Consider the following 27,704-nt stretch of genomic DNA (forward strand, 5'->3'; position numbering starts at 1 on the left):
ATTTCCCTCCTTTGTCCGATCCCCTCATGGGATTTTACGCGGGTTTTTTTGTGCGTGAACGTAGCATCAGTCGGGAGTATTTATGTAAGTACAACTGTACAAGCTGGGACTTCCGTACTAAAAAAAAATAAAATAAATACAAGCTGGACCCACATATGATTCTGTATAATCATCAGCGATCATTCTGATTTTGGTGTATATGACTCCCACGTACTACATCTTCTTCGTAGTGCCAACAAGAAAATTCTTCCCTTTCTCCCTCTCTGCAAAAACTACCGCGTTGCTGTTTGATATTTTGATTTCCTTCTCAGAAAAAAAAGGTTTGACAATTTCTCTGTTGTTCGATATAATGCATCATCTCTCATTGAGCATGAAAACCCCTTGTTTGCAATCTTTCGAAAAGTTTCTGTTACTTGTTAATTACAACGTTTTTGAGTTAATTATATCTACATTTTGTTTAATTAGCGGTATATTATGAAATTTTATGTTTGATCATGAAGTATTTTATAAATTCAAATTGTTTAGAAGGATACCAATGTTGAATTTACTCTTCATTGTAATCTATCAATTTGTTTTTGATTTACCAAGGGTTTTGTTGTCAAAACTTGAGAATTTGAAAGCCTTTAGGTCACAAAGAGATGAACTATAAACCCAGTAGATCATGACTACTCTAGCCAAGATGGTCAGACCGGATCCCACTATGGTTGAACTTTGCAATGCATATTGTTGATTCCCCTAAGAGTTGTTTTAGATGTTAGACCAAGTGAATAGGGAAGACAATCAGAGGACTTACAAGAAAATATGAATACATTTAAAAGAGTCTAAATTGTTGACTAGTTATAATTTCTTCTTTTTTTTCCGGCTGGTGCTTTAACTTGTTAGTGGTAATGCAATCAGTTAAGTTGGAAATATGTTGAGATAATGGATACCTGTTCTTTCTTGCAGAATATTCAGTAAGAAACATGTTTGCTTGATATTACAGAATGGCAGGAAGTAGTAGTACTCAATTTAGAAAAGCTCTTGGAGCTCTGAAAGACTCCACAAAGGTGGGGTTGGCGAAGGTTAACAGTGGTTACAAGGTAATGGATATGTTTAACTAAAATTATCCTTATTATTCTTCAAACAGTTTCTGATAAGCACTAGTCTTATGTGTATAGGAACTGGATGTTGCAATTGTAAAGGCTACAAACCATGTTGAGCGTGTAGCAAAGGAGAAGCATGTTCGCTGTCAGTCTAGCATTTATAACTATAAATCTCTAATTTCATGTTTTAAAATTTAGTAATCTGGTCGGTTTTTATAAAATAAAAATAAAACTCTCTGGTTGAGGAATTATGCTTATAGTTTATGTTTTGGCAGTTATATTTGAGGCAATTTCATCTTCAAGACCGAGAGCTGATGTTTTGTATTGCATACATGCTCTTTCCAAACGTCTTGCTAAAACACATACTTGGGCGGTATGTTCCTAATTTCTGTCAAACACTGTTCTACATTTAACTTGACTTCTAGTTACTTCAATGGAGATACTGATGTTTGAAACACTCAGTACGGATTCAAATCTGATGTGGTATATTTGTCACCTGTATACGTATATGTGTATATGTGAAGGAGCTTGATAGGGAAGATTAACTGACATACAGTAGAACCCACTTAACCAAAATTGGCGACACAGCAAGTCTTAAAAAGATTTTCAATCATCTTCTTTTTTCTCATATGAGTTGTACATATTAGGAAAAAAAGACCCTTAACATAAATGAAGTATGGATATATTATTTTTTCCTGAACTTTAATCTGGTTCAATAAAATTAGCAGTGAAGTGTGTGGTTGTGTGACCTGCAACTGGCTTCAAAACACTTTGTTTCAGCAGTGAAACTGTCAGAGTGGTGATTCACATGTATTCTTTTACATTTTTAGATTCTGAACTACGTGATGTCTATAGGCTGTATTAGTCAGGATGGGGCCAAAATCGTTCAAGTTAATTTAGTAAGTTCAGAAGTCATGACAATATTGATTCCACTATAATAACCTTAAAATGCACTGTACCTCGACTGCAGCAAGGAGTACTAGCATGCAACTCCTGAAACTAATATATGGTTTAGGATGACATAGTTTAATGATTAAGAAATGACATCAAGACCTTATCCTACATAATGTTCGCCTAGAAAATTGGATGGTTCAGCTGAGTTGCACTCGAGTTTCAACTAAAAAGGCATTTGACCTCTTATTAGGTCTTTGCTATTATTCAGTTCTGGCCAACCTCTAGCTAGTCAGAACCTTCATTTTTTATGAGGTTAACTGTTTTTTCCAGTGGAAAACCTAGCGATCTACACATGATACTCCTGTTTCTAACATATTTCATACTGCCATTGATCACATAGTTCTCTTTCCTCCGCCATCTTTGTGTGTATATTATAATCTTGTGTAATTTACATGACCATTTTTGAATTATTAGGTTGCTTTGAAAACTTTGTTCGTGATACATCGTGCATTAAGGGAAGTCGATTCTTCATTCCGCGAAGAACTTATTAATTATAGAAGGACCAGAGGTCAAATGCTGAACTTGTCTCATTTTAAGGATGACTCAACTCCACAAGGTATTACTTATTCAGATAACTCATTTACTTCAATGATAGTTTACTTTTATTCGGACATCTGATTCAACTTATTTTTTGGCATTAAGCATGGGATTATTCTTCATGGGTTCGGATATATGCTCTATAGCTAGAGGAGCGGTTAGAATGCTACAGAATACTGAATTATGATGTTGAGACGGATCACCCAGTAAGCAATAATTTTAAGTTTTTCTCTTGTTGTTATCTACCTTTCTCCTTTTGGATTTCTCAATCAATTATTTCCTATTGTGTGTTACCAAAATGTTAATATAAGAGCTAAGCATCCGTAAGAAACCTGATCAATTCAATGAATTTAATGGTTAATTTCACTATGTTTCTTGAAATAAATAGTGGATGCAGTAAAAGAAAAAAGTAGTCTGTAATGCTCCAAAAAGCCCATGTCCCTTTTTACATTAGGGTAGCCTATTTAAGTTGTCTTCTTCTGATGGGAAAAGTGCGTAATTGTTTGAATTGAGGATAGTAATGTATCTTTTATATCAGCCTATTAGAATGCTTGTGATATTGCAGGTGACAAATGAGGATATTAATGAGATAAACTTGGTTTCTATCATTTTTCATTTGTGAACAGAGAACTAAGGAACTCGACAATACTGATTTGATTGAACAATTACCAGCCTTGCAGCAGCTTCTTTTCCGCCTTCTTGCTTGCTTGGTAATCTCCCTTTCAGTTAGCTATTTACCATTGATTCTCAAACATTAGTATTCAAGGATATATGCTTTTTATGTCAGTTAAGAACTTATACGTAGTTTGTGTATTGTTTACTGAACATTGATAATGCACTATTCTGCAGCCAGAGGGAGCGGCTACTTATAATATTGTGATTCAGAATGCACTTTCACTTGTAAGGATTCTTCTCCTTAAAATTGTTGTTTGTGTGACTTGATACCATTTAGTGACTCTCCCATGGCCTTCATTTTCCAGGTAGCAATCGAAAGCATTAGGCTTTATGCAGCAATAAATGATGGTATCCTCAATTTGGTTGACAAGGTTGGGTTCGGTTGTTTATACCTACTTTTTGGTTTATAGTTTCCAGTACATATTGATGATTGTTCTCCTGGAACAGTTTTTTGAGATGCAGCAACATGATGCTCTTAGAGCACTTGAAATTTATAAGAGGGCAGTGAATCAGGTAAGTACCTTTCTACAAATTGCTTTTTGCAGATGAAAGTGAACTTAATAGTTAAAAGTAATGTGTTTATAGCGTGCTGTATCTTTTCTTCAACGTTATAACATGGCATAGAATTTTATTTTCTTCAGACGGAGAAGTTATCTGAATTCTACGAAAAATGCAGAGGACTTGAGCTTGGACGAGGGCAAAAGTTTATCAAACTTGAAAAGGTTTGAGTCCAAAATTTGCCTTGACAATCTGTTTTCTTGCTACTAATCTTCAAAAGACAAACATCAATAGCTAAGGAGGTATTATGGTTGGCTATCTCGAGGCTTCTACTTTCACGGTGTTGCTAATATCATTTGATGTATGCAATTTTAGCCTCCTGCATCATTTCTCGCCGCGATGGAAGATTATGCAAAGGAAGCTCCACGATCACTAATAATCCAAAGGACTGCGGTACGATTTGATGTTTTACATTTTTTTGCATGTTTGCTTAAACCGTTAATTATTATCCTTCTTTATCCAGAACCTAAGAGAATTAGGGTAAACTAGCGAATGTTAGTTTTGCACTTAGGTTAGGATTGTGTAGGTGAAATCCCTGAGCCTTCACGATTCCCCCCTTCTCTTTTGTTTGAAATTGATTTCCACAGGACGGTTTATCTTCTGGGATTTCTGTTAGTCCTTGAATTGCTAGTGAAGTGAGAATAGACCATCATTCTTTTATTTGTCAAACCTCATCCTTGGCATTAATATAAGTAGGTCCAATATTTCTCTGTCCATTGTCAGGTAAACGATGAAAAAGGGGCTACACCAAAAGCACGACCTACTACAAATGAAGTTTCACCCACCAAGGCTATTGAGCCAAAGAGAGAAATAGAGGACGAAGAAAATCGTGAGACATCCCTATCCCCTCCGGAAGACCTTATGAGTGAACAAAGTGAGGCTCCAGTAGTCCCACCTTTTACTGATCTCTTGGTAAGGTTACGCTGACCAGAAATACATTCTTAAAAATGTGATTATGTATACATTGTATTGTGTGCCCAACAAAGAGATTTTTTTTTTTTTTTTGCCAGGGCTTAGACAGTGAAGTGAGCCAGGATGCATCAGAATTGGACGACAAAAACTCTCTTGCAGTTGCTATTTATACCTCTGGTCTTTCCTAAACGTCCACTCTAGATATAAATACAGAATATATTTATGACTCTGGCACCTAATCCTTCATTTTACTTTCTTGTAGAAGATCCATTAAATCCTGGAAACCCTCCAAGTTTCACAGCTGAAAGTAGTGGGTGGGAGCTTGCTCTTGTTGGCGCACCAAGTTCTAATGAAACTGCTGTGGCCGAGAGCAAACTGGTAATGACATTTCCATGTTTCCAATACATCTGGAACTACATTTCTTAGCAATAGAGAAGTTCATCATCATTGGTTACCCTAAATCTAGTCTTAAATTGTAAAGAGGGAAAGCCCAACTAAAATTTGTCGGGAAGTGAATTTTCACCAACTAAAGATTTCATACACTAGTAGAAGCACAAGAAAAATATTCAAGTTATTAAAACCATGACTGGGTTTTCCCTACATGCTACATAGTATATGATTTTCCGTCTCAGGGAAAAGATTACATATCACCATCCAATCCAATTGTCAGCAGTTTCAATGTGGAACCACGAACTTTATACAATCGTTTGCTGAATTTTTTGAAAGATTGACAGGATTTTGGTGTTGCTTTTCCATCTCTTGCTAATCTATCTTACGCTTTTGTTTTAGGCTGGTGGCCTGGACAAATTAACACTTGATAGTCTATATGAGCATGCAATGGCGAGACAGGCAAACCCCAACGGTGCCTATCAAGCGGGACAGATGGTTCTAAATCCTTTCGTGACGGGTCCTGGATTTACCGAGGACCCATTTTTCGCCTCCAACGGTATTGCACCACCGCCCAATGTCCAGATGGCGGCAATGAACCAGCAACACCAACTTATGCAGCAACAACAACAGCAGCAACCACAACATCAGACAAATAATAGCCAAGATTCAAGCAACCCCTTTGGAAACCCGTCTCTTGCAGAAGATGTTCCATCTTATCCGCCACCTCAAAATCCCTACACAGGCTTCATTTAGGTTTTGCAAGATTTGTTTTAGAGATAAACAAGGGTATATGTACAAGGAGGAGCAAGTGAAAATTGATTAAAGATTTAGGAGTTGTAGATATTTGGCGTGGCTAGCAGAGGCAGGCGGGTGCCACAAATGACTTGGTTGGTTATTATTACTCCTACACTCCAAGTATTTTCTGCCTCTTTTGAGATTTCCCTTCTCCTCATGGTATGATCAAATTCTCTTCATCTCTTGGTATGATCAAATTCGAACACATCTGCTGCAAAAGTTGGTGTTAAGAAGAGACGATGTACATATGAAATTAAATCTATCTCATGAGTAATTAGTCGGTTAACAATGTTTGTCATGGAGGGGGGTGCAAAGGGGTTGGTTGGGGCCCATAGGGGTATGGAAAGTGATGATAATTTGTCCATGATCCAAAGAAGAAAAAATACACATTTTTGACTGTTTCGTTTGGTAGTTTCATTTGTCTTACAACATAAAACTATAAAAGACCCAACTGGGAAAGTACGCCGACTTTACAATGTTTGGATCCAATTTCAAATGTCAGTGTAGAAAATCTGATATCAAAGATTTAATGAAAAGAACGCAAAACTTAATTCAAACAAATTTTCTTCAACTGATGTGTTTCGTCTCATGGCTCAACAACCTATTTATATGACTCACAAACTTGACTCTCAAGTAAAAAGATTTTCCTAATCAAAAACAAACTATAACAAGAAACTTCTAGACAATTCTCACGTAAACAAATTCTTAAAATCAGTAATACTTGCAACCCAAGTAAACTTCTAAATACCGTACCATGGATCAACAACTCTTGTTGATCCATCCACTTCATGTCAACTGTCCCAGTTGATCCATACTATACTGGATCAACACACACTGTTGATCCATATCACTTTCTTCACACTGTATCAACACATATTGTTGATCCCTTCTATCTTTTTCATAGTATCTTGGTTTACTTCTCAACATCCTCCCTTAAACCAAGATACTCTTTGCTAATTATTCCCAACTTTCCACGCAAGTAAATGAAAGCGTTCGACTTCAAAGACTTGGTGAAAATATCTGCTACTTGCTCTTCACTCTCAGCAAACTCCACAACTATCTCCTTGTTACTGACAAGATCTCTAATGTAATGATACTTAATATCAATGTGCTTACTCCTTCCATGAAGCACTGGATTCTTAGTTAATGAAATTGTAGACTTATTGTCACAAACTATTGTTGTTGGTGTCTTCTGTTCTTGAAACAATGACTTCAGCATCATTCTTAGCCATACAGCTTGTGTAGCACAGTTGCTAGCAGCTATATACTCATCTTCTGTTGTAGATAATGCAACAACTTGTTGTTTCTTTGATGACCAAGAGAAAAAACCAGTTCCTAACTGAAATCCATAACCTGATGTGCTTCTTCTTCCTTCTGTATCACCAGCCCAATCACTATCAGTAAAACCAACTAGTTTTGGATCTTCTGAAACATTATAGAGAATTCCCATACTGGTTGTACCTCTGACATATCTCAGAATACGTTTCGCAGCTTGTAAATGTGATTGTCTGGGTTCTTCCATAAATCTACTAACCAATCCAACTGCATACATAATGTCAGGTCTTGTAGTAGTCAGATATCTAAGACATCCAACAAGACCTTTAAAGTCTATTGAATTCACAAGTTCTCCTGAGCCTTCTCTTGTCAACTTCAATCTCTCTTCTACTGGTGTTAAGACTGGATTACAATTATCCATCTTGAAACGCTTTAGTATTCCTTCTGCATATCTTTGCTGATTGATTAAAATTCCTTTTTCAGTTTGTTGTACCTCTATACCAAGAAAATATGACATTAAACCAAGATCTTTCATCTCAAACTCCTTCACCATATCCTCCCTGAATTCATTAATCATCTCAGAACTATTTCCAGTAAATATAAGATCATCCACATATAGACACACTATGATGTGATTGCCAAGAGTATCAGCTTTCAAATACAAAGTATGCTCATGTGGACATCTTGTAAATCCTTTCTTAATGAAATAGGAATTTATTCTTGTATACCAAGCTCTTGGTGCTTGTTTCAAACCATACAAAGCTTTGTTTAGCTTGTATACTTCATTCTCCTTCCCCTCCATAATGTAACCAGCTGGTTGCTCAATATAAACTTCTTCTTCCAATACTCCATTCAAAAATGCTGACTTCACATCAATCTGAAAAATCTTCCACTCCTTTTGTGCAGCTAATGAAATTATCATTCTCACTGTGTCTAATCTTGAAATTGGTGCAAATACTTCTGAGTAATCTACTCCTTGTCTTTGTCTATATCCCTTAGCAACTAACCTTGCTTTCTTTCTATCCACTTCACCATTTGACTTGTATTTTGTTTTATAAACCCACTTAGCACCTATGGGTTTCTTCCCTGGTGGAGGTTCTGTTAGTTCCCATGTATCATTCTTCTCAATTGACTTCATTGCTTCATTCATATCTTGAATCCAACCTTGTTCTTTTGATGCTTCTTCATAAGTTACAGGATCACAATCTCCAAATAGTGCAAAATTCACTACTTCATCATCAGTATCTTCATCATCTCTTGATACAATATAATCATTCAACCTAGCAGGTATGATATATTTTCTTCTTGGTCTTGTAGTTTCTTGTTGTTGTACTGTTTCTGTTCTTGCTTCTTCATGTTGCTCTTCAACATTATCTTGAATCTGCACTTCTTCTTCAACTTCAACTGGAACTGTTCTGACAGTAGCAGGTGGACCAACATTCCTTGTTGATCCAATATTATGTGGATCAACATCCCTTGTTGATCCATTGTTATATGGATCAACATTAGTTGTTGATCCATTATTCCAGTTCCATTTTGAATCTTCATCAAAGATCACATCTCTACTTGTAAACACTTTTCCTGCTTCTAGGTTGTATAATTTATATCCTTTGGTTACTGAACTATAACCAACAAGGATACACTTCTCACTCTTGTCATTCAATTTCTTTCTTAGTTCTTTGGGTACATGTGCATATGCAATACACCCAAAAATTTTCAGATGTCTTACACCTCTCCAAGCTTCTTCTGGTGTTATGTTGTTCAAACTATTTGTAGGACATCTTTTGAGTAAATACACAGTTGTCTCAACTGCATAACCCCAAAAACTTTTTGGTAAATCTTTTGTTCTTCTTATAGTTCTTGCCATCTCCATTATGGTTCTATTCTTCCTCTCTGCAACTCCATTCTGTTGTGGTGTATATCTTGCAGTTAGTTGATGCTGAATGCCATGCTCTTCCATAAACTTGTCAACAACAGTATATTCTTTACCTCTATCAGTTCTCAAGATCTTGATACTCTTACCAATTTGTCTCTCAGCATAAGCTTTGGAACTTCTAAAAGCTTGAAATGTATCACTCTTTTGTTTAAGCAAAAAAACCCATGCTTTTCTACTAAATCATCAATGAAATTTATAAAATAATTATTACCTCGATGTGAATTTACTTCAATAGGACCACACAGATCACTATGAACAATCTCCAATTGTTGATCAGCTCTTCTATCTTTGTTGACTGGGAATGGATCTCTGTGTTGCTTGCCAAAGATGCAATTTTCACATCTTGATTCTGATACCTCAATAAAGGGTAAGCCTGACACCATCTCCTTCTTTGCTAAAGTTTGTAAACTGTTAAAGTTTACATGTCCCATCCTTTTATGCCATAACCAAGAATCATCATGAACACTGCTACTATAACAACTTTCCTGTTGATACTGAATATTCAAAGGAAACAATCTATTCTTAGTCATCTGCACTCTTGTAATAAGTCTTCTAAAACGATCTCGAATTGTACAAACACCATTAAAGATGTTCATAGAATAACCTCTTTCAGACAATTGACCCATACTCAAAATATTTTGATGCAAACCTGGTACATAAAACACATCCATAATGTATGTTTTTCAGAACAATTCCAATCCTACCTTTTCCCATAACTGGAATGGTAGAATTGTTTCCAAACTTCACAGTTGATCGCACTGATTCATCAAGATTATCAAACAAATCTTTTCTTCCACTCATATGATTACTGCAACCTGTATCTAGATACCACTTATGTTGAGGTTTTTCTTCAGGTGTATGACAAGCCAACAACATATTTTCAGCTTTCTCCTTCATCTTCTTCTTGACTTTCTGCAATATTAGCTTTGAAATTTGCTTTGTAATTATTAGCAATTGTCTTTCTAGGTTTTGGACATTCAGTAGCAATGTATCCAAAATCTCCACAGTTATAACACTGTATTTTTGACTGTCAAATGGCTTCCTATAAGTTCCATTATTTGATCTCCCTCTATTATTGTATCCTCCTTGAAAACCTCCAGCATTAGGTTTTCCTTGATTATTTCTCCAGCTAACTTGACTTTGAAGAGATTCTTCAACTTGTTTTGCAGCAACTGTCTTCTCCAACAACCTTTGTTCATAAGCTTGTAATGAACCCAACAACTCATTAAGAGTCATTGTTGCAACTGTGTTGCATTCTTCTATAGCAGTAACTTTTGACTCAAAATTTTCAGGCAAGCTTCTTAAAATATTCTCTACAACTGTTGAATCTTCTACAGTATCACCATTGGCCTTCATCTCATTGACAAGATTCAGTGTTTTTGAGAAAAATATGATATTGTTTCAGTTGTCTCCATCTACAGCAGTTCATATTTTCTTTTCAAAGTTTGTAACCAAACCTTCTTAACCTTGTCAGAACATGTATAATAGCTAACCAAACCATCCCATGCTGCTTTAACTTGCTTGATATAGATAACTCTGTCCATGAGAGATTCGTGAATGCCCTGATGAAGAATATATGTAGCTTTAGAATTCTTCTTTCTGTTTTCAGTTAATTGAGTTTGCGCAGCTCCTTCAAGTACAACTCCTTCTGCTGGTTCTACATAACCATCCTTCACAATATCCCAAACCTCTTGGAATATGAATATATTCTCCATCTGCAACCTCCAGTGTTCAAAGTTTTTACCTTCAAACACCGGCACCTTGATTGAACTTAAACTTGTCATCTTCTTCAACTTAACTTCTCATACCCACAGTCCTAGAACCTGATACTAGTGCTCTGATACCAGATGTAGAAAATATGATATCAAAGACTTAATGAAAAGAACACAAAACTTAACTCAAACAAACTCTCTTAAATTGATGTGTTTCGTCTCATGGCTCAACAGCCTATTTATATGACTCACAAACTTGACTCTCAAGTAAAAAGACTTCCTAATCAAAAACAAACTCTAACAAGAAACTTCTAGACAATTCTCACGTAAACAAATTCTTAAAACCAGTAATACTTGTAACCCAAGTAAACTTCTAAATACCGTACCATGGATAACAACTCTTGTTGATCCATCCACTTCATGTCAACTGTCCCAGTTGATCCATACTATACTGGATCAACACACATTGTTGATCCATATCACTTTCTTCACACTGTATCAACACAAATTGTTGATCCCTTCTATCTTTTTCATAGTATCTTGGTTTACTTCTCAACAGGTAGAAACCAGATCACCGTTGAGCATCCTTTTTTCTTTTTTTTTTTGGAACCATTGGGCATCCATAAATTTCCTGTAGGTAGTTCGTCTGTTGATTTCCTACTCGGGAAGAATGTAACATGCACGGCAACAATATTACTGCGTCTAAACAAGGACATCACATCACAATGTGTGGTTGCCCGTCTTTAGCACCATACACCTGTCTTTGAAGGGTCACTCTCTTCACTAAGAGTGTCCTAAAAGATGCCTAATTGCGCCCTTTCCCGGGGTTGCACAAATACTGGTACGGGTATTTGATTCCGGTACTATCCAAGAATCCGATTCGGCATCTCCGAAAATAACCCGCATACATAAATATTTGCAAATGCAATTTTATAGGACTCAAGAATGTATTAGAACACACAAATTCAATCTAATCCCCAAAAACACTCATTATACATTTATATATCACAACATTTTAGTCTCACATTGCTAGCAAACTTGAAATTTCCTCTCTCAACCCTCACTATGAGGGAGTAAACTCCTTCATTTTCTTTTTAAGTGTTTCTCCTCTTCACATGTACAAAGCACGTGAAAGCAATAGAGACCTTAAAAAAAAACTGAAGAGAAAACCTTTAGGAAAACTAATAAATTTTTGATAAGCCTTTTGGGAAGTATCCGAGGGTATCGTATCGGAGAATACGATTAGGGATACGTACATAATCCTCAGGTATAGGCGCAACCCTTTTTTGTTTAAAAAACTAGGGTTTAACCCGTGCCATTGTAATATAAATTACGTATAATCATGTTAGATTATTTATTGAAAATAACTTCTAGTTAAATTATTCTGGACTTTGAGAAAGAATCCCGGAGAAAATGGGCTTTTGTATACATGTAAGATAATTTTGTAAATACCAATCTATTGTCAAATTATAATGTGTAATTTGAATAATCTTATAACTTTCTCTCTAAGTTTATCTATCAAGATGAAATCAGAATTCTATTTCCACTAAGTCTAAACAAATAGAAACGAAAAATTGGTTCTTGAGAAAAACTCACCTTTGTAGACTAAAAAGTTGTGAATAGATTAAAACCCCGACGACCTGTGATAGCCAAATTTTCATAATCTGGCTAATCACAAAATACATGCAGCACTAAATTTAAACCATGAGCTTATTGTAATCAATAAGGTTATTTTTGAAAATGCGTACTTCATCTAAATATACAAAAAATCATTTTTAATAAAATGATAGAAACCCCAAAAATTCATACATAAAACAATGTAAAAAAGAAAGGATTTTCCTCATAGTAGTTTAACTGGTCACAGATGTACGTTTTGGTGGACGAAGATTGAGAGAAAATTGAAAGAAGGTTGAATGGAACTATACTCTGGGATTTGAGTTTTTTCCTCTCCACAATCTATCTCCCTTCCCAACTTTATTTTTGATTTTCGTTTGCTCTAAAGTAAGGAATTGGAATTTTCAAACCCACTCATCCTACCGAATGTGAGCGAGAGAATCAATTGTTCAGTTTTATAGGAAGGCAGATTGGTTATTTGGAGTTGATCAAATCTTTCCATTTTGATTTAGACTTTTGAGATGGGAATAAGAGAATATGTAATGAATTTTTCTCAATTAAAGTGTGCATTCATGGGATCGACCGCAACCATGAATTTACCAATTGGGTGGAAAAATCAGGACTGGTCTTTATCTTCCCTAACTTAGCGAAGCTTCATTTTATAATACACGGTACAAAGAAATAGGCAGAAAAATATACATAGCTAGGGTACAACCCTTACCATAACGACACATCTTGATAATAAGTAATTGTTTGTGTATTGATTTTGACTTGTGCCCGTTTGTTTGTAATAATTATATAACGTGACATTTTGCGGTTTACTTTATCTTTTTTGATCTTTCATGTATTTTAACCAAGTTCATATTATTAATAAAACGATTAACCACAACTTTAATTTATAATGTTACCTATTTTGTAGCGACACAAAATTAACATAGCTATTGCTACTCAACAACCATCACCACCACTACAAACCATCTAATACCACTTGTTTCTCCACCACAACCGCCGCCTACCTCTCGTTGGTCGTTTGTCGTACTTCTAATTTTGAATCACAGACATTATGAGTAAAGGTAGCAGGGATACCGTTTAGGTTGAAAAAACTTAGGTCGTTAATTAATTTATTCAAATATATTTTTTATTGTTATATACTTTGTTATATTGCGATCAATTTTATTTGAATGGTTAAAACCATGATTTATACAACCGGATAATAAAGGTAGCAGGGGTACCATTTAGGTGATTCGGCGGTTACGATTATTTTTTTCTTCAAAATGGTATGGTCTCATCTTCAAAATATTATAATACAAGTTTTGTAAGCCCGCGCAAATGCCAGGGCTAGTTCCTTAACCGGCCCAAAAAAAATAGCGATAAGTATATTTCATAAAAATTAACCATTTGCATATTAAAAAAGTTTCGGACCATCAACATAAACTATTATGTTATGGAAAACTTAATGAATGAACATTTTACATGAAAATTTCATATCATAAATTCAACATAGTGTTATTCAATTCTAGTGAACACTTAATGAATGCACATTTTCTTGTAAATACTCTGGCGAACATCTGATACTTTTTAATCCTTGACGGAAATGACTTTAGTTTCCTACAAAATTAGGAGATGTGAGTGATACCATTATGACTTAGAAATGTGTCTGATTACTTGTGCCTACCTGCAGAATACATAACATTCATGAACATCACAGTGCCTACCATCTGACAAATGCCGCTGTCATTAAAGTTTATATACTCCATCCGTCTCTAAAAAATAGGCAGGTTTATGTGTAAATTTACACACAAATCTGCCTATTATTTTGAAACGGAGGTAGTATCAAACAACGGTCGAGTGAGATTCTATCTGCTTAGTGGTTTGGTGGTAAGTTTGAAAAGGAAACCATGAAAATTACCGACAGATGCATATATGTTGGCCCTTACAATTAATCCTTTGAAAACGAAACCACTTCCCGTTTCAGATCATAAGATGCACAACGTATTTTATAATTTTTTGGATAAGCAGTGAGGATCCCAAAAAACAAAAGAAAACATATTGTTCAATGTTTTAATCAAGTACTTGATAAGTAAGTCAAAAATGTATGATGTGCTCAAAATAGCCTCAATTCAGGAGTGTAAGCAATGTATTTGCTGAATACACTCCATCAACACGAAGCTCTTATTTTTTTTCCTCGACAAAGATAAAATATATTGAACGGCTTTCAAAAATAAGACTCTATGCACACTTCTAATTTCAATATATCGACAGAAGAGAGGAAGGAGAACCTCACTAACTTGACAGAAAACTACATCTCCTTATCTTACAACCGCAAGTTTTCTCCTCTTTGAACCCGCAAACATGTTTCGTAGTCAATAAAATGAATCGTACGTCAATAAAAATCAGATATTTACAAAATAAGCTGAGATACATTTTGCTGCCAGCTCGAGAATACCTGCATTATATGTACTTTACTAAATGATCTGCTTAAAATTTCGATAGTTACCCAATAAAAAATTTACTTTACATATTGCCACGATGAGTTAAATGTTTCCATTTAGATATCGTGGCTTCATATTTTAGTGAGTCAAAGTATTATCCCCAGAGATTAATGATAATGTTTTCTGTGAGAGCCAGAAGGGTTCCATAAGTAATATCTGTAACAAATTACATTTTACTTCTGCCTCCTTCATAGCGTTTTTTCTACAAAATCAATGTAGCTGAATACTAAATAAAAGTAAACACATGTAAGTAAGATAAAGTTAATTTTTTTTATCTATTACCATTCACAAACTACGTTGAGAGTTTGAAGCCATACCTGGGCGAAAAGGTCCCCCTTCATCAAGAAATTTTCCTAGTCGTATGTCCAGTTGCGGAAGTTAAATTTGGATGAACTAATAACCTCGACCTCTACTGAAAATTCATAAGTGGTAAAACACGATCAACTGGATTTCTTCATATTGTGACCACATGAGTTCCCTCCTTCGGCGAATTGGACATGATAATTCAAACATCATGAGTAGGGCTGCACAAAACCGAACCAGAACCGAAAACCGAAACCGAAACCGAAGATTTTAAGCCGAACCGAACCGAAACCATATTGTTATAGTTTATTAATGGTTGTCAGTTTCATATAACCAAAAGTATTGGTTTCGGTTTAGGTTTTATCTCAAAACCGAACCAAAAACCAATTGGTTAACCGATCAATAGTGATCATAGCAGAATGAATCTTTTCACACTGATGAATTGTAGTTAATGAATGGTTAGGACTCTTAGGAGGATTATTCGAGTAAAAGCCTTTTACTGTCATTTTAGTTGCTCGTCATTTATGCCTCTGATATATTTCCAGTAAACTTTTTTGCGCTTGTAGTATTGGGTGTACTGTTTGTGTAAAACTGTAAACTATAAAGCACTGGCACATTATTGTTTATAAATCATTCGGTTAACCAAAAACCGTATGGTTTTTAACAAAACCGAGTAAAAACCGAAACCAATGAAACCGAATATGCTATATGGTTCACTGGTTTTTCATTATTGGAAAACCGAGTACTTTGGTTTCGGTTTAGGTTTTGCCAAAAATCGATAAAAACCGAACCATGTGCAGCCCTAATCATGAGTAACCAATAATATGCAATCATGTTTGCTAACCAATTAGTAACTTTTGAATGTTAATTTATAATTAAATCATGAAACTTGTTACTAAAACTGAAAAGATGAATTCAATTTGTACTTTTGTTGTTCACCTTCACACAATTGATGATTCTGCAACTGAAAATTTGGAAGAAATTGTTAACGAAAACCGAAACTGAAATCCTAAAGAAAAAAGGAAACAAAACTATTTCCTCGTGTTGTTAAAAAAGAACCTGATATGGGGAACTTGCATTTAACGATATATATTTCATCAATGACTGACAGGGCTCGTGTTAGAGAGTATACATTGCTTCAAAACTGTTGGTATCCAACAATATGAAGATGATAATGAAGAGGGGTTTGTTGATAAGGTTGATGTTTACTTTCAGTTACGTCTCAGATTCAAGGGTCATGTCTGTAAATCGTAAAGGCGTGTGCCTATCTGCGGAACCTATACTTTCGGTTACGTCTTTAGTCCAAAAGACGTATCTATATCTTAAGATAAAACTGAATGCTCACGTGGCTTCCTTGTTGGAGAGAAAACACAATATTTAATCTGGTTTCGACACGTCAGCATAATTATCCTCCTTTATATAAAGAAGAATTGAATTTTTATCAATCGTAATGACCAACTACATCTTTCACGATACAATGTTGCATGTGTTGTAAATTTAGAGAACTAATAATGTCCACGAATATTCACCAACATCACCACCATAAAACCACCCATCAACATTATTTTTTCCACCACCACTGATATTATCGCCTCCACCACTTCTTCCACTACTAACCACTAATTTCTATTGATATAATTTTTATTAAAATGTTTATTAATGTAAAATTAAATAAACTATTCATTATGAGAGATTAATGAGACATTAATTAATAAAAAACTCATAATGATTAATTTTAACTAGAGCAAACCACAACCATGGATTTAGCTTTCCCCAGAATGCATCCTGACCGCTCTTTATCTAGGCTAAATTGTCCATGCTTTGTTTTATATTCTTGACAAATTAACGGGGAGGTAGTCAAATGAGATTTCTATTGACTCGCTGAAAGTAATTTAGAGTCTTTGTGACTTGTAAGGTCAAACAAAATGAGATTTGTAAAGAGTTTCTTGTCATTTGTAGAGACAAAGAAATGTATAATATCTAATTAAAAACTGAAAACATTTGCAGGTTTTATTTATAATGCATGTTATAATGCTAATAAAAGTACCATGAATACCTAGTAAAATATGTGCTCATAGTCAAAATAAGTCTCGTCGTTGTCATGTGCCTAAGTTTTCATTCTCTTTATTCCGCTCATCCCACATTCTGTTTGCTATGCCATCTCGCCACTGGTTAGGGGAAAAAAGCTCGGTATACACGAGGATAAAGAAGAAAAGAGAGGAGATGTCCAATGTATTCAGATGAGGTCGGCTGGATTACTGGACAAATGACATGTTCCTTGGCCATCAACTCAAACAAGAAAAGAGAAAAGAAAATTGATCATACTCACAAAAAAAAATCTCAAAATTTCCAAGTAACCCAAAATATCACCTCTTGGGAAGAGATTTCTACCATGCATATTTTCCTAAAAAATCTTCCCAAATCACTGAAAATAACAAATCAATGACTTTCGATTCTCCTTTGAATAATAGGAGTGTTAAAGTGACTCTTATGAAATCCTAATCCAATAACATGTTGTTCAATTCTCACATTTAAATAAACTAAAAAAAATCTCTAACCGCTAACAAGAGACATTAAAAGACTCTCAAACAATCTCTATGAACTAACAATAGATTTAGAACACCCCGCAAATCACTTGAAATCTCATTTGACTACCCCTATGACATCATTACTTTGTCCCTTGCTTGCGGTTTGATATATAGTGGGTCGGATTTGGAATGCTACTGCTTGTATGATACTTACAGGGGTGTATTCAATTAGGATTTATATGAATATTTAACAATCCTAAAAACTCCTAGGTCTTCAATTAGGATATTTAAGGAATCATAAAATATCCATGGTATTCAATTAGGATTTATTTAGATTCCACATATATCCTAGGTATTCAATTCATTTGAGATTTCTTAGGATAGTTAAGGGCCAAGATATATATGGATTCTTATGAACATTTGTAGCCAAAATATGTGTTTTATTATCTCATATCAATCTCAACTCAAACCACATGGGTTTCATGGATTCTTATGGACAAATTATTATTTTTTTGGTTTTATTTTTTTCACAACATGTTATGTTTTTCCACCACCGCCACTCACCACCACTACTACCGACCACTACCACCACCACAAACCGCCAACCAGCAGCACCACCACCAACAACCACCATTGACCACTAGCACCGACCACCACCAACCACCACCACCCCCAACAAAGACCACCACTGACCACGAGCACCCACCACAATACAACCACCACCAACCAACACCACCTCCAATAATAACCACCAACAATCACCTCCTCCACCCACCACCACCACCAACGCCACCAGATACACCAACCACCACCACCACCAACACTTATTGATGGGTTTTTCTTTTTTTTTGAAAAGGAAGCATGATAATCTTTATTTTTTCAATTATATTACGATTTGTTAGTCCACTTTAATTTTTATTAATCTGAATTAATCCTAATTCAATCCAAATTAGTATCTTTAAGAATCTTTTAAGAAACATTATAAATCCACTAGATTCAGGTACTTAAAACATTATAAATCCACTAGATTCAGTTAAACTTAAATCTATTTTTATCCATATAAATCTTAATCCAATACACCCCTGTTAGTTGCTACTGTACTGTCTGTACCTGAAGTTGAAATTACTTCCAGGGTATGCAGCGCTTCTGTAGGCATAAAATTTTTCCATTAGAGTGACCCTGGCGCTTCTGTAGGCATAAAAATTTTCCATGAGAGTGATCCTGGGAAGGGCAACTCCAATGGGTTTTCACTTGGGGCCATTGCTACAGTTTTGGCCATTTTATTATACTTGTACAAGGTAAAATTATTGAAGGAAACATTGGTGTGTTGCTGTTGTTGGGTGATAATTTGTTTAGTTAGACCCTATGTTGTGTTAGGCGCTAGGCGAGGCACGCCCGTGGAAAAAAAAATATATATATATATACACAAATGATAATGCTAAGAGTTTTGATATTTAACTCTTATGTAACTCCTACTCTATTTTTGCCTTTTCTATCTTTTCCCTTGATAGGAAGTGCGAGTAGCGGTGAAATCCTGATTCAGCTGTGTGTCTAATTCTTACTTCTCTTGGCTTTGTATGTCCGTGGTTACATGTCAAGCAAAAAAGCAAGTAAGTCTAATTCTTACTTGCTAATTTAAGTTTAATCAAAAATGCATGTCAAGCAACATTGTGCCGTTAAAGGTAAAGAATGTCATACTGATGATAACTTACGAGACATTATCTATAATAGCAGTTAGTAGATTTAGTTCGCGTTCCAAACTCCATGAGCCGCTGTTTGCATGGTTGATACTAAACTTGTATTGTTGAAAGTATCCGCTGAAGGTGATTATAGTAATCAAAGCTCTGTCAATGGGAGATTAAAGACACATATATCCATATCAATAAAAATAAATCAAATCAATTAGTTTAATTATAGGTCTGAAAGAAACCTCCAACTTTCTCAAAATCAAGTTCCTACGATCAGACAAATATACATCCTTCGGATTCTTGCACACCTGATTGCCCTCTTATACGGTTGAAACTGGTTCCAGTACAAGAAAATTTAATACAAACTAGGGAATCTTCAAGGAGGAAATTAGCAAAGAACTTACTGGGAAATGACAGCCTGCGATAGAGGAGATATGCCTGCAACTGTGTCTGCACCTCGACCTCGGATCATTACATAACTGAACTCAAAATTTAGAAACCAATGTACTACGTAAGGACACTAAAACAAGCACTTTTAATACAAAAATTCCTATCAACTGAGGTGGGAACTATAGACAACTTCTATTGGTATCATGACAGAAAATTTTATGTAAGAAGTGGTGGGATTCCACAGCTGGTTTACCTTTTTACTCCTGCTGGGACCGCATTGGGAAGAACATAATGATGGGCAGGTTCAAAAGCATCATTTATTTTATTTGGAATCACTGATCCAAGAAGGCTGCTAGATCTTTTGCTTCTGATAAAAAATGAGAAGTTCATGGGATAGAGAAGCCAAACAATCAATGAGCCATCTTATTAAAAACAAAAAAAATAACGAAAAATAACAGGTGGCAGTTCATAATTTTGGCTCACCTTTGGTTTATCATGAATGCAAGAGAGAAAACATGCACAGAACCTGATGAGCTTGTGGCAACCAGTATATCTGGAAGCTGCATTGACGGCCCAAATGAGAGGGAATATATGGCTGACGGATAGGTTCCCCTCCGAAAACTATAAGACTGAAAAAAATAGAGAAACAACTATATGACTGCAAGAAATAGAGAAAAGAATTATATGACTGCAAGAAATAGAGAAAACAGAGAAAAAGATGGTGCTAAGTTCTAATGCCGTGGATAACAGAAAAGTGTATACAGGCAGTAATTATTATGTAAGAAGGAAAACCCTTAATTTTGCAATATCAATTGTTTCCCTATGAAAACAAGTTGCAAGAGATAAGCATGGATAGAACTTCGAGAAGGGTATATTCAGTTATTACAGATTAAGGCATTACAACGGATGTTGTCTAGCAAAACAAGTTCACTAACTTCAACGGTCCACCCTCTCAGTACATGGCACATTTTAGTTTACCTTAGTTGCTTGAGTAACCAGATGTACTCTGATTATGGTTCCCTGCTCAGAAGCTGTTGCTATGTATAATCCGTTGGATGAAAGGGCGATTGCAGCCAATGGTGAGCGATGAGCTTCTATCTGTTATAAAAGTTAAGTTTCAGTGAGAACGAAGTTTGCAACAAGTGAAATAAAAATGGAAAAACGCTTCCAAAAAAAAAGGACAGAATATGTGCTTCTCTATATCAGTGGTCATAAATTAAATTAATGATAAAAAAATAACCAATCAAAAAGGAAAAACAAAAAAGACACACACAACTTCAGTAATTGTTTGAGTTCACTTGCTCGTAACTTAATTTGCATTGATCTTATTACATTTTCTAGAGAAATGGAAAACCTCTGGATAGTGTGTGCAAAAGACCACAACAACTGTGAAGACTTTGTGAGCTGCATAAGGAAAATCGAGATAATCTGGATAATTTCCTCATCGTGTATTTCATCCATTATTAAATCCCCCAAACTCCTAATATCCTAAAAAGTATTTTCAATTATAACGAAATTGAAAGGCTCAAAGAAAACACACTATTCTATGAAAGGAGGAGTTTCTAATCATATCATTTCAGGGAGGATGATCCATAAATGACTATTAGATCAATCTCTCCCCAAACCAGCACATGCATCATCTCCATGTGATCTCCTAAATTATCTTGTGACGAACTTGAATGGATATGTTTGTCCGAGTTACAGATTTCCTCCTCTTTATTACTATCTCATATGTCATACCAGCACCGAGCTGAAGCTTCTAGGAAGCTTGCAATTTATAAGCTTCTCAGTCTTCAACTGTGATTAAGCTTCAAATGAAGAAAAGCAAGCAAAATTTACCAACCTCACAATGCGACTGGAGTTCCATTACATTATAAAGCAGCACAGACCCTTTTGTCGTACTCGCAGGAAGAGCTAAGTAGCAGCTTTCCAAATTTGGGGAGAATGCACAAAGTCCTGTAATTGAAATTGCTTAAAAAATTGAATATCCTAAGGCTAATTATGATGCACAAGTGTTGTGGTATTTGAGTCAACCAGGTAACTGTAACCATCAGACGACTCAGAACACGTGCAGGAAAGATAAGGACGCATGAAAATTGCCTCATTATCCAGTGAAAAACACCCGAGTGTTTCCAAGTTAACATCCAAGCGAACATCAATTGAAAAGAACAATATATCACAAAGACAATAATCAATTATAGAATTTCCAAGAGGTTACATTGTTGAATTAATATGAAATTTGAAGGTCCACCATTTGAAAGATCCTAATAGCGACAGCGGCAAAATATGCAAGCAAATCCTTTTTAGGTGCCAATCCCAAGAAAATAAGTAAGCATGAAACTGATTCAGAGGAAAAAACTAGTGACAAAACTAACTCTCACCCTTTGGATTTGACACTGTATCTATGGTATCCAGTATAGCAAGACTATTCAGATCATATATGTAAGTCTTATCTTGCAATAAGACGATGAGCCTGCATATGATGCCATGTATTCTATTAGAGACAGAAAAAATGAAAGGTGAATAATATAGAGTTAGTCAATCATATTTTTGTTAAATAACATAGCCAATGAGAGGCAATAAAAGAGAGAAAAAAAAAACGGAGATAAAAGAAGAAAAGCACATGAATAATCCGTCAATGATGCTAAACGTCACAACCATAAACAAACCTTACTTGCTCAAAAAAAAAAAAAAATCAGAAAATTTTTCTGCCACAGAGCACTAATGTGCCACAGACAGATACATCAAAATGGAATAATGGATTACAGAAAAAAAGAAGAAGAGAGTTAACCAACCAAGGGTTTCAAGATTAGGAAGAAAGAAGAACTCTATCTAGAGGACGCCTATAATATTTTAACTTGTTTCTTTACTGAGTGGTGATGATATGAACATCTACCTCATATTCAAATGTGCAAGGATGGATACTTATTTCATTACTTCTATTTTTATGCTTCGGTCAAAATTAAGAGTCGAAGGATTGTTTTTCTTATTTCTGAAACAGAGTCCGAATGCTTACGCACTGTTGAAATACCACATCGTCAACCAGATTGAATAAAATGCCTTCATTTGTTGTTAGTTCTAGTTTGGTTTCTGTATAAGGTGGCCCAAACCAATAACAATAGAAACTGAGAAACTCAGATATTAGAAATCCATCTCCCTTATAAAATTTATCTATTTTAGGAGAGTTTCATACATTGAGGCAAGTGTTAAAGATGTAAAGAAGAAGATAAAGTTATTACTGCAACAGATAAAACCACTCTTCGGATTCTCTTACAGTTAATATACAAATGCAACAAACAGAATGATGGGCAATTGCAGTTTATTCATACTCTGGTATCTGTTCTTAAAAATGCAAAATCACCATAGAAAAATATCTTCACATTTGTAAGCTCTACAAAAAAATTGATTATAGATGATAGCAACAAGTACTATCCATGGTGTGGCCTTGTCGTCCATAGTGGCGACAACTGGTATTAATGAACTAATGCAGTCTTAGTGTTGGCACTTAACAAAATAATAGGTGGCCACATTTAGATTGAAGATAACAATTTTGAAGTCCTTAAATGTCAAATGTTATAGATGGTCCTTCTCTGTTTTTGATACTATGAAACAAATCTCAAGAAAATCCCGCTCACCTAATTCTTAGACACTAGCACTTGACAAAAACAGCTATGAACTTGAGATCTTCATCCACAACTAGACTCTTCACAGAAGGTGTAGTCAAAATCTAAACCAGCTAAGGAAATTATTAGTCAAGAAGGCACTACTAGCAGCATTTGCGTTATTATTTAGTGGAACTAAACTTGTCACTTTTTTTTTACCATAACGTCATTAAAAAACAAGATAATGCAAACTAAGACACAGCATGATACTGCACACCTTTTCATATTTAAACGAACAGCAAGGATTGAAGTCAAGAAATTTAGTTCTCTAGCTGCAGCTCCAGTTTTAGTATTGAAAAGACATAGCCGTCGCGGAGATAATGATGGCTGTTGCATTCACATGAATACATAGTAAGTATCTAAGAAATATCATAAGAACAATAGAAGGAACCTAAAAATGGTACAAAATACCTGCTCTCCTGCCCCTACAATGGCAAGTAGACTTGAGCCGAACATCATTTCTACAATGTTAAATGCTCCCATAGCTAGACAAAAAAAAACAGACTTAACCATATCATTTCCTTTTACCACCAATACTGCAGTTACTTTCTCTTAAATTCATGGATTTTAAATGTTATACATATAAGAAGAAAAATAAAAAAAGGAAAAACAAACCTCTATCATAACAAAGTCTTCCACTATCAGAATCAAATATTTTGAATCCATCTCGTGTTCCAATTGAAAATCCACTGCAATTGCAGCAACAATAACAATTACAGACCCAATTCTTATCATTTCCTCAAAACCCTAATTCTTGCAAAATAAGATTCCCAAAAACTCTAAACTGTGTGAAACGGGCATATTAAAATACCTGTAATCCTGGTTGAAAGAAGCACAGAGAATTGGAGAAGGAGAAGAAGAGGACTGATTTGTCATTAAGGGATTTCTTTGTGATCCTTACTAGAATTCAGGTTCCAACTGACAAAAACAGTGCCTTCTTTTACTCTGTTTATATTCTCTTTTGACGGCTATATATTGCTAAAAGGAGAACCATTTTGACGGTGAGGAAAAGTCGACTACTGCGACAAAATATAGCCCAGGACCCTTTTTCCCTTCCGAGATCCCAGAAAACTTTTTTTTTTTTTTTTTACAGGAGAATAGAATATACTCTCCCGTTCCGCTATTAGATGAGCTAATGCAAGTTTGCACAATTCTTAACGCAAGGAAAATATTTTTACAATTATATCCTTATGAATAATAATTTGTAAAATTTAGAATTGATTTTCTCTTAAACTATACCATGGATTTTCGTAAATGTTGTATCATTGAAAATCATTTTAAAACACCTACATAACGAATATAAACATGGATATCAAATTATACATATTTCGTATACTACCGATAATCAATCAAAAGGGTAATTTTAGAAATGTCCCTTATTTAATGAGATAGGTCAACTAATAGTGGGACAAAATTTTAATCTAAGTAGGTCATCTAATAGCGGGACGGAGGGAGTATTAACTAAGCAATATACAGTAGAACCCCTATAAATTAATAATCACGATAAATTAATAAATTTCACCGGTCCCGAGTCGGGGCCAACATGCTATATTAATAATTCGTTAAATTTATAAAATAATAAATTTTTTGAGCTTTCCATAGGTCCCTTCTAACATATAAATTAATAACTCTCCAACTTATATAAATTTAGTTTTATATTTATGCTAATTTATTAAAGAGTGAGTCAACTGTAACTTGGTTTTTCTTAAAATTGATGGCACATTAAATTTCATCTTGGATTTTTCTCAACATTAGAAGAGTTTTTGGTGTTGTCGTTTCCCGACGTAACAAAAACCTATTCAGTATCTCCGCAGCTTTGATAGATTTTTCACGAGAAGGTGGCTCTATAACTGCACTTTCATATTCGACTTCCACATCATCACTTTCGTCTTTTCCCGTGACACTCTCAATTATTTATTCGTCGGTCAACAAATCTGAAATAGGGTAGGTTAAAAGAAATTCCCATTGATTAAATTTTGTAATCCTTTAGTGCCTTCATTATCTAAAGCTTCACTTGGATTTTCTGACGCGGTGTCATCCATGAAATTAACTTTCACTAACTTCCATTAAAGATTAGTATTTAATAAATTAGAATCCATCAACGGTACCCACAATAATTTGCATGATGAATAAGGTGTATTGGTTCATTTTGTTGATTTTTTTTATTATAAAAATGCTTTGATAAATTAATAATTATTAATTTATGCGATTATTTAATATCACGATAAATTGATAATTTTTCCGGTCTCGACGCTATCATTTTATAGGGGTTATACTGTAATACAGAAGGTCTACAATTTTTATCCGAAAATATTAGAAAGGATACTTTCTTTTTTCACTTGCTGCTGCAAATGTTTCGACATGTGTTGTAGACTTGTAGTCGATTTGTTTCTTATTCAACGGCCAGCAGCTCAAGCTCAAAAGGTCGCGATTCAAAGAAATCAATAAACCAAAGGGTAGCAATTTGCTTAATAATTTTCTTGTTATTATTAATCAACTGATAATGCCTATTTATAGGCTACATTACTTGGAAAATAAGAAAATAATACTACTCCTAAAGTACTATTCCAAACAAATATAAACTCTAAGTAAAATAATTAAATACTTAAAATATAATAAAATACCTAAATAAATAATAATAAATAATCTATATTATCCAATGCCTTATGCCTCCATTGGATTTGTGTGCTCGCTGCGCCCTTCACTTGCTAGCCAGGGTGGCTTCCACAATCTTGAGAGACTTGACCCGTATAAAGGATCATATATGTCAAATATGCCTGAGTGACGCATCGGGTCAACACCGTTGAAATGTTCCATAAAACGTGGTCTTATCATTCCACCCTCCTTAAACGAGACTTTTCCCTCAAAGTCCACTATATATATTGATACTGCTCCATATGTGATCTTAACATTACTTCTTTAGCCACCGAGTCCTCTGACGCATTGTGATCTCTGTTAATAAATTTTACCTTCGCTTGCGGTAATCTGCTTAAAATATAGGAAATTTCTTCTATAGTATTCTCTGCTGCCCAAGAAACGTTTGCTCCTTTTTTGTTAATGTTATCTACCAGAACTTTACAATCTGTAGCAATAAAAACACTTGAAAGAATATTGTCTTCTAGCCATTTTAAAGCATTTAAGAGAGATTTTTCTTCTGCATGTAAAGCCGAGAACGCCAAATCTGAACCCGCGGGAAGATGCATAAAGGCTTCTTGTTAGACCGAATATAGAATGAAGGCGTAACCCATTGATAAGTTCTCCTTGTTAAAAGACGCATCTATAAAAATTATCCAATCCACTTTGAAATTGTTCCAAGCGGGTTTAGTTGCTTTCTTTATCTGAATATCATTATTACTCTTCTCCTTATTGTATGGTTGAATCTGAATGAAATTATTAATATGTTGAATCAAAGAATATGGATCTGGGTTGGTTTTTTTAAAAACCACTTCACATCTATATTTCCAGAGAAACCATATTATAGTTGCAATTTGTTCACAAAAATTTGAGAATTTAGGGTCCGATATCCAAATTTCGACCCATTTAACAATTGAATCTGTGTTAATTTGCGAATTAACCATGTTCAAATCGCAACCAAAGCAGATCGATCTAGCAAAATGGCATTTTCTAAAGAGATGGTCTTCTGTTTCCGATGCTTGGTTATTACATAAAGGACACACTGAGGACATTTCTGGGTTCTGCGCTGCTAGTTTGTTATTGGTCGGAAGCGCTTTTTGAACCATTTTCCAAATAAATAGTCTTGTCCGAGGGATAACTTGTAGTTTCCAGAGGTTTTTCCACGGAAAAACAATATCCTCCTCATTATTGTTCTGTTGATTGATGAGGTAGTTGTAGATATTTTTTGCCGAGAAAGCCCCAGAAATACGGTGTTTCCATCTAATTCGATCTCTTCTATCTTTATTTGGGGTAATTGCTAAAATTTTCTCCTTAATTTCTGGTGGAAAGTACTCGTCAAGTAATTCAATGTCCCAGGAACCGTCTGTATTTAATAGCTCTTGGACTTTTTGAGGCAGAGGGTCGGCTTTATCGCTTGGTTTATTAACTATATACGTATTAGGTATCCAACTGTCTTCCCAAATCTTCGTATTAGCACCATCTTTCACTTGCCATATGAAGTTTCCTTTTATAATATTTAGACCTTTTTGAATGCTTGTCCAGATCCAAGAGAGCTCATAGTTTCTGG

At 35.0% G+C, this 27,704-nt stretch overlaps 1 protein-coding gene and 1 pseudogene across 1 annotated transcript; one reads left to right on the top strand and one right to left on the bottom strand.

The window, feature by feature from the left end:
- Positions 1–239: 239 nt before the first annotated feature.
- Positions 240–6,192, top strand: LOC113292805 (annotated as a pseudogene).
- A 13,119-nt stretch (positions 6,193–19,311) lies between these two features.
- On the bottom strand, positions 19,312–24,507 carry LOC113297819 (autophagy-related protein 18b-like). The gene is made up of 11 exons (XM_026546403.1): positions 24,315–24,507; positions 24,119–24,192; positions 23,915–23,988; positions 23,721–23,830; positions 22,223–22,314; positions 21,685–21,797; positions 20,820–20,939; positions 20,325–20,470; positions 20,095–20,208; positions 19,856–19,930; positions 19,312–19,607 (listed from the first exon to the last, which is right to left on the bottom strand). Exons 1-11 carry the CDS (start codon positions 24,377–24,379, stop codon positions 19,472–19,474), a joined length of 1,119 nt encoding a protein of 372 aa, XP_026402188.1. The 5' UTR covers positions 24,380–24,507; the 3' UTR covers positions 19,312–19,471.
- Between the last annotated feature and the right edge of the window lie 3,197 nt (positions 24,508–27,704).

The sequence above is a fragment of the Papaver somniferum genome, chromosome 7 (assembly GCF_003573695.1).
Source record: "Papaver somniferum cultivar HN1 chromosome 7, ASM357369v1, whole genome shotgun sequence".
NCBI classification, from domain to species: domain Eukaryota; kingdom Viridiplantae; phylum Streptophyta; class Magnoliopsida; order Ranunculales; family Papaveraceae; genus Papaver; species Papaver somniferum.